This window comes from Numenius arquata, chromosome 17 (assembly GCF_964106895.1).
Source record: "Numenius arquata chromosome 17, bNumArq3.hap1.1, whole genome shotgun sequence".
In the NCBI taxonomy this organism is placed as follows: Eukaryota; Metazoa; Chordata; class Aves; order Charadriiformes; family Scolopacidae; genus Numenius; species Numenius arquata.
Genome location: NC_133592.1, coordinates 7,664,786 through 7,672,685, shown reverse-complemented (window position 1 = coordinate 7,672,685; position 7,900 = coordinate 7,664,786). Strand labels below are relative to the sequence as shown.

Here is a 7,900-nt window from a genome sequence, read left to right as displayed (position 1 = left end):
TTAGCCAGTTCTTGAAAATATTTTGGCTACCAAGCCGTACAGCCCACTGGAGGCAGGTGGGGCTGGACCAAAAGGCCAAGCATCAGATCTAGCTGAGACTTGTGGCCCCAAGACCTTTCTCTGCTGTTTACCTCTAGGATATGAGCACAGCCATCAAAGTTTGCAGGTCAGATTTCTTACCAAGAATAAATATATGACATTGTGTTTCAGAGGTTCAAGTTTTGAATGAAGAAGCTCTATATTGGCGTGCTGCTTAGGAATCCTGGTCAGGCCAAGAGACGGGGAATTACTAGGCAGTGTTGTTGATAGAGGCTTTACTCTTCCAGGGTGAACATTCCCCCATGAAGTCCTCCGTGTCCTTTCTCCCTTTGCCATCCATCCTTTTGTGGGGGGCAGTGTCTTGTGTGATGAGAGTCAGTGTGATGAGTGCAGGAGTGGAAAGAAGCAGCAGTACGCAGTTATCTCATAGGCCAAGGGCAGTGTAGGAGCAGAGCCCTGCAATGGGAAGGGAGGCACCTGGACTCTTGGAGGTGGAAGCTTGCAGTTCATATGCTTCACCAAGAATTGCCTGAAGCTGCTGCTTCCCCATCGATTTATAGATCTGAAGGCTTTTTGCTGTGGTCACTTCAGAGTACCCTAGTGAACAGCCACAGGCAGTGAAGGTGGGGAAAAGTCCTCCAGAAATTGAGTCTGCTGGGTGGATTCTGGTGCCAGTTTTAGACATACACTGGCCTCTGTGGTGCTGTTGTTGTTGACAGAGCTGCTGTTGCGACATGGCTCTTTTGCAGGGCGGATGGCCACTAAGAACTGGCGCTTGAACGTTTCGCTGAGGGCAATGTAAAGGAAGGGGTTGAGGCAACTGTTGGCATAGCCCAAGCTAATGGCAAAGTTGTAGGCATAGAAGAAAGCCATGGATGGTGTGTCAATGCCAAGGTGAACCAGCTGGAGGATGTAAAAAGGAGCCCAACAAATAAAAAAGGCAGAGCAGATGGCAACTGCCATGCGGGTGACTTTCTTGGTACGTACCTGGAGGCTCCTTTGGGGCAATGGGACCACAGTGGTGGCCATGTGCTGGAGGATCTTAAAATAGACCACACAGATCACAATCAATGGCACAGCGAATGCCAGCATGAACTGATAAAGGGTGAACCAATAGATATCAGTCTCTGGGTTGGGAAGCAAGAGAGCACAGCGGACGGTCCCATCCTCCAAAGGCATAAGACCTGCATACATCCACACAGGAATGATGGTCAGGAAGGAGAGGAGCCACACCAAGCAGATAACTAGTGCTGCAACACTTGGGGTCCGGACGTAGGTAGACTTTAGAGGGTAGACAGTCGCCAGGTAACGGTCCAGTGTCATCACTGTAAGGATGTTGGTGCTGGTGATCTGACTGTTGGTGTCCAGGGCGGTGATGATGGTGCATAGGGGAGCTCCAAAGTACCAGGAGCCATTGCCTAGGAGCTGGTGGATGAGGAAAGGCATGCCCAAGAGGAAGAGGAGGTCAACAATGGAGAGGTTGAAGATGAAAATGTCAGGCACGGTCTGTTTGCATCTCAGCTTCTTCTTCTTGACAATAGTGTAGATGACAATGAGGTTCCCCACAATGCCCAGGAAACAGATGATGCTGAAGAGACTGGGCATTATTACGTTGGTGTACGGAGCTGATTTCTCTGCTACTGCCAAAACAAACCAAAACCATGAGTGCAACCCAGAGACAATCTGTTTACATCTCTGTGTGCTTGCCCTGTCCTGCAGCTGGATCCCCCTCAAAGGTGTAGCTTGGAATGGTGTTTAAGACCCTCTGCTGTACCTGGAGAGGCTTAGCTGGGGATTTTACACTTCCTCCTTTGCTGCCCAATGCATGCAGCATACCACCCAAATCTGACCATGTGTAGACATCCTCAGCTCTCCCGATGTACTCCTGTTCTGACCTGAACCTCTCCAGCTCTTTTTGTGGGGACTAAAGTCAGGTTGGTGTGCCTCTGCACTTGCCAGTGTCTGACAGGGAGTTGAAAGTAACTTTTCTTCCAGGGAGTGTTAGGTGTCCACCCATTTTGAGGGGAGTGGGTGAGGCAGCTGGCGCTTTCCACATCAGAGAAGTAAGCCTGTATGTGGGTGACAAAATCTGGATGTAGTCAATGCCCAAGCTGTTGTGTCAGCTTCAGCTCATCTGTTGGGTGGTTTGTCTATTATACACTGAGACACAGAGTTCATTGACCGTGCAGGCAGATAGCTAATGCCTATCTAAACTGTGAGATCTGGGGCTGTACCCTGGCTGTGTTCCATTTCTGTTGTCAGGGTTAGGCCAGAGCATGCATTCCTCCCCATCTTCCTTCCCTGCCCTTCTCCCTTCTTCTAGTTCCTTTTCTAAAAAGAAATCCAAGTGTGTGGCCAGACAGGGATTTGGGAGTGTGTTTCAGAGTGTTTCCTTAAAGAGAAAATTCCTGGGTTGTACATGGAGGAAAAAAATTACTTAAACCTGTTGTCTCTGGGTTCTGAATGTGGGTGGAATTCAAAGGTAAAATTCTTGCCTGATAACACTTAGCTTATCAGCTTTGGTGCTTGACTGTTGCTGTTTGGGGTGGGAGGCCCAAACATAATCAAATTCAGATTGCCTTGTCCCCAGCCTGGGTTTAAAATCACATTTTGAAGCCACAAGCACTCAGTACCAACCAACAGGGATTTCTGCTCTTGAGCACAGAAGGTGGTGTCTAAGGCACTGATTGTGGTGCGCTCTTTTCTGTGAGACTGTCAAGTGCAGTGTGTGATGGAGTCTTAAATCACCTTCTCAGCTGAGGCAAATCTCATTACTCCTCTCCTATGGGACCTGATTTTTTTCTGGGGAAGGCTTTGTGTGAGTTATTTGTGTGGCTGTTACAAAGACACGCATGACAGCCCCCTGAGCCTAGACTGCACGTGTCTTTCATTGAATTGCAGATGATTCAATGTGGTGTTAATGGGAAATGCTTTCAGTCACTGCACTATTCCATCTCCCTAGCAGCCTATACCTGTAGGAGAAGTGGGGAGGTCTCCTCCAATAGAAACCAGGGGGAATCTTGAAAATGAGGTTAAGTGAAATAACAGATACTCATAAGGTGTTGTCTCTGCCAAAGTGGTATCTATTTGTTGAGGTGGTATTTGCTAACTTTGACCTCTAGAATCCTTGAGTACAAACCTCTCCAGATTTACTTTGGTGTGACAGAGAAGCTTGACTGTGTTGGCAAGAAAACTGTGGCTGCATTGCTGGCCTGGCCTGTGGCTGGAAAAGTGTGTGCCATATCAACTGTATGTAATAGTTCAGTGCTCTTAGAAGTGGGACATGATGAGCTGCCACTTCCTCAATCCTTCTGGCACTAGGAAGAAGCCAACTTAGGCATAAGCAAGGCCAACATCAGAATCCAGTAGAGCTGTTGCAGCACCAGTTTATCGGAAAAGCCTCTGCAGGTGATGGAAAGCAGCTAATGATGCAGAGACCTGAAAACGAAAGCCAGGCTTGGTTGGTAAGACAAAAAAGCCTGGTCCAGGCCAGTCCTGGGCTTCTAAATGGTCCCCTTTCCTCCTGGCTGCTCATTAATGCAAGGAACTGCTGCATGTTCCATGGCTTCTGGTAGATAACATACTGCCATCAGCACCCTATTGAGACGTGGTGCTTACTCTTTAGCATCCAGCCTGTGCATCTCTGAACATCCAAACAGATCTCACACCTCCTTAATGCTTGAAGATGGCAGACTAGAAATTGAAAGACTATGACTGTGGTCCTGCTGTTCTGCACGTAGCTATTATGAGTTCTGTTCCCCTCTCTTTCTAGCCCCAAACTTTGTTAGGAATGTGACAGGGATGGATTCTGTGAGTGAACCATAAAGGCCAATTGGTTAGCAGGAAATTGGGACAAAATGTCCTGTTCCTGCAGTGTAATCAGTAGAGTGCTCATGGTGATCCTGCAACACTTGGAATGAGCTCAGCTGGCCTTAGAGCAGAACGTATGCAAGCCCAAAGGCCTCACATGAAAAGTAGGCTGTATAGTGCTGTAGCATCTCTCCTGCTGGCTGTACTTGTACAAGCAAGACTTTCAGGTGTTATTAGCTGGAAGCTAGTGTGAAGCTGTAGTCCATGTGTGTATTATGGGCTGGAGTCAGAAGTGCATGACTATCAAATACTCAAAAGTTATCTCGTTTCTAAAGCCTCTTTCATCTTGAGACATGGTTGAATCTGGATTTCCAATGCTGCTTCTGTGCACGTCCAGGTGGCTGTGCTTTGTTTACTGAAACAGCTACTTCAAGCATTGATTTATCCTTCCTTGTAGATCTGTGGCTGCCTCTTTTTTAGAAGTCCCAAAGTGGACTGCAGTATTTGAACTGAATGAGGACTGGCCTAAATTTTTTTTCTCTAAGATGATTGTCCTCAGCTATGCCCAGATACATAAGAAACTACTACTTTACTGCGTTTCAGAAGGAAGCACCTAAGGCACACTTTTGGTTTATGAAGGACATGCTGGTGGAGAGGGAGGCAAAGATTACATTATAAAACACCTTCTCTTGAAGAGTTTCACCAACTTGCACCATTGAGAACTGGTCTGCCTGACTGTAAACCATTGATCTGGGAACAGTGGTAGTATGGAGAAGACAGGAGACTGGTGGGGATCTCCGCTTCCCTTTCCAGCGATGTCTCATGTTCTGTGCCTTCCTTTCCCTGTCTAGCTGAGCTGGTTCATCTCTTCTCTGCAGCTAAGACCAACAGGCTGCTGGAGTTAGTACCGTCTCACAGCCAACAGGTAGCAGCGAATCCCTTCAAGCCACTGGACTCAGGGGCGATGGTCGGACTTTATTTTGTCCGGGAGGGAGGGAGGTCTGGGGCCCGGGGTCCCTCCCCAGCCCCCGAGAGGGCTTGGCCCCGTCCCGCCCGCCGTGCGCCGCCCCGCCCGGGGCCCGGAGCTGTCCGCGCCCGGGTGCTGAAGGCGGCTGCTCCCGGCCGGTAGCCCCGGGGGTGAGGGGCTGCGGGGGGGCTGTGCCCCTGTGTTCAGTTTCTCCCACTTCATGGGGTACCGATCGGCCCCGCAGCCCTTCTGAGCACAAGCCGGGCCGGGTTCAGCGCTGCAGAGCAGTGCAAGAGGCATATGCATGTGGGTTTTGCCCCGCAAAGCTCCCCGCGCCCACGCCCCGGCCCCAGCGCGGGCGCCCCGCCAGGGAGGTGCGCCTCCGCCCCGCGCAGCCCCTGCTCACCTGAGCCGTTCCGAGCCTCCGGCGCGGAGAAGTTGCGGGAGGAGTTGGTGGGGGCCATGGCAGTGAGGCCCGGTGTCAGGGATGGAGAAAGTTGGGCAAGTTCCCTTGGTGGATACGCGGCAACAATGGGGTGTCTTCCCTCCCCACCCCCTTGTCTTCACCGCCGGGGCCGGGCAGAGTGTGGGAGGCAGGAGCCCTCCTGCAGCCGGCGAGCAGAGGCTGCGGCTCGGCTGCGCGGCGCTCCGCTCGCCCACTCCCGCCCCGCCGAGCCCGGAGCAGGTACTGACATCAAAGAGCAGCTGACTCTGCCAGCCACGTCGTCTGAGAGCATCCCTCCACCGCCGTCGAGTGGGAGGGAATGCCGGTGCTGAGCGGGGACGGGGGGAGCTGCCCTCCTCGCGTGGGAGGGAGCCGATTCCCGGCCAGGGGCTCGTCAGTGCCTCGGTAGGGTTGCAGTGAGTACCCCTTCACGTTGCTTCCCCATGCCGCCCCCGAAGGGATGGCTAGGATTTGCGCCTTCCCAATTACAGCCAGCCTGCTCTCGCTATCGTCAGTAGGAGAGAAATAGCAGATTTTGCCTTTTAAGCAGCTCTGATCTCCCGCCTTCAGTGTGTATCTTTCGCATTTGCAGAGACACATGCAGTTTTCATCCTTGAGTCACAGGCACATCGGCACTAGTGGGGTTGGGGAATGTCAAGATACCAAATTATCCAGTGAAAACTTTGTTGCTTTGACCCTCTGACCCCTATAACTCTAATTCCAACCTGACACACTTGTAGTTAATTCTCTGCTGTTTTCTGCTGTTCCACTTCTTGCCACAGCTCATTTGCTTCCTAGCTGCAGAAATTAGCTCTATTGCTACCTCAGATTTTATTCATGTTCTATGGTTTTGGCCTTAAAAATACTAGGCAAGAACTCCCTTGGGTTTTGAGAAGCTGCTTTGCTCTTTTTCTGTGCCTTGCAAGAGCAGTAGCCTGCTCTTTTCTGCGGCTTTGAGCTGATGATTTTGTTGTGCTTCCTGACCACAGTTTATACATGAGTAAGGTTCCTCCATTATAGTTTGATAGACCACACATTACCAGGTTGAAAGGCTCATTCTGTACCTCTGAGCATTTCCTGCACTGAAAAAGCATGATATCATGTCAGAAGTCTGTAAGAAAACCAACAGCAACGGGCAGCTTTTTTTTCTGTGGTTGAGTGCGGTATAGGGGATTGGGTTTGCTTTATAAAAACTGCATCTATCTGTCTGGAAATCTCCCTTGCTTCTGTCCCTTTCTCTGTAGTTGTAAAGGCTGACATCAACTGTAAGGGCTATTTTTTGGAGCTTCATAAGATTGTATCAATCGGGACTAGAAATAATCTATACCATTAAAAATGGGGTCCAGCACACAAACCAGCAACAATCTCAGCATAGGCTGTAAATCATACTTGGCAGCAGCATTTTCAGTATGGGCCTTTTACTATGTACGCCAAAGGAGTTCATCATTATTAGGTTGTCCTCTAGTGGACCAGAGGTAGACAGAAATCTGGAGCACGCTTTGCCCAGGCATTGTAGTTCTTAGGGACTGGAGAAAGGCTGGGGCCAATTTGTCTGTTATGCTGTGAGGTTTTTGCTGGGTCTTCTGGAGTTGCCTCAGTCAGTGATTTGCCCTAGAGCTTCTTCTCTGGCAGATGTCCATGGTGTATAAGACACTTTTAAACCTGCACAGCTTGTGAAAAAGTGGTGTTTCTCAGTCACTTAATATTTCCTTAAAAGACTCTTTTTTTTTTTTTTTTTTTTTTTTTCCTTGCATCTTGGGCAAATCTTAGTGCTCATCTATACAGGATTATTGCTGCAAAGCAAGCTATGATTTGCATGTGGGGATGATGGAGCTAAGGCAGGAGAGCTATCGGAACATGTTGCTGTCATCTGCAGTGAGTGCCTTCATGCCTTGAAGTACAGAGTATGAGTGTTTGCAGGGGAAACTGGTGGGCAGTTGCTATTCCAAACATTTTCCCTGCATTGACAAGTCCCTACTCCCTTCCCCTGAAGAGGAACTAGCTATCTTATAGCTTTTAAAGAAAGAATCTGACATTTAAATTTGGCAGTTTCCAATGCACAGCATTATTTTCAATTTGCAGTCTCAAATATTGCTGTTCACTTAGAAACTGCCTTGTATTTGAGGAAGCTGTAATTCCCCCTTCTTAGCTCTAGGGGGATGATAAATCACAGCTGCTCCATCCCTGATGCACGCATGTCATAGCTGCAACGACAAAGCCGTGCTCAGCACTTGATACTCACTTCAGAGCATGGCTATGTGGCTGTTTTATTATTGGGCTTTTATACTTAGACTTTGGCAAGGTTTGGTTCTCCCTTTTTGCTACATCAATAATCTATGGAAGTTTTTGCCCAAAAAGGGGCAGGTCTCTGTAAAAGCAGCCCCACCGAGTCAAAGGGATAGAGAAAACAAGAGGAATATTAACCACAGCAATTGATGATGCACGGCCTGGCTGTGCATAGAGCTTGCTGTCACGAAGAGCAGGCATAGTAATCGGCTCATTATCTGGCTGAATACTTGAAGACAGCAGCTCTCTGAAGGACTAGTTCTGTGAGTGCTCATCTACTGGAAACTGCAGTAGGACGAGCTCTCAGGGGACCTGGGATATAGCTGAGGAGTTGTACTAACCACTCAATGTAA

At 49.2% G+C, this 7,900-nt stretch overlaps 1 protein-coding gene across 1 annotated transcript; it reads right to left on the bottom strand.

Annotated features, from left to right (window-relative positions):
• Window positions 1-636: 636 nt before the first annotated feature.
• LOC141473077 (melanin-concentrating hormone receptor 1-like) lies at window positions 637-5,280 on the bottom strand. The gene is made up of 2 exons (XM_074160403.1): window positions 5,223-5,280; window positions 637-1,679 (listed from the first exon to the last, which is right to left on the bottom strand). The coding sequence occupies exons 1-2, from the start codon at window positions 5,278-5,280 to the stop codon at window positions 637-639; spliced, it is 1,101 nt and encodes a 366-aa protein (XP_074016504.1).
• Window positions 5,281-7,900: the final 2,620 nt, after the last annotated feature.

Excerpts from the sequence above, each read along its gene's own strand:
- LOC141473077 (XM_074160403.1), bottom strand. The coding sequence starts at position 5,280 with ATGGCCCCCACCAACTCCTCCCGCAACTTCTCCGCGCCGGAGGCTCGG. Across the intron at positions 1,680-5,222 it reads GGAGGCTCGGAACGGCTCAG|TAGCAGAGAAATCAGCTCCG; the intron begins GTGAGCAGGGGC and ends TTGTTTTGGCAG.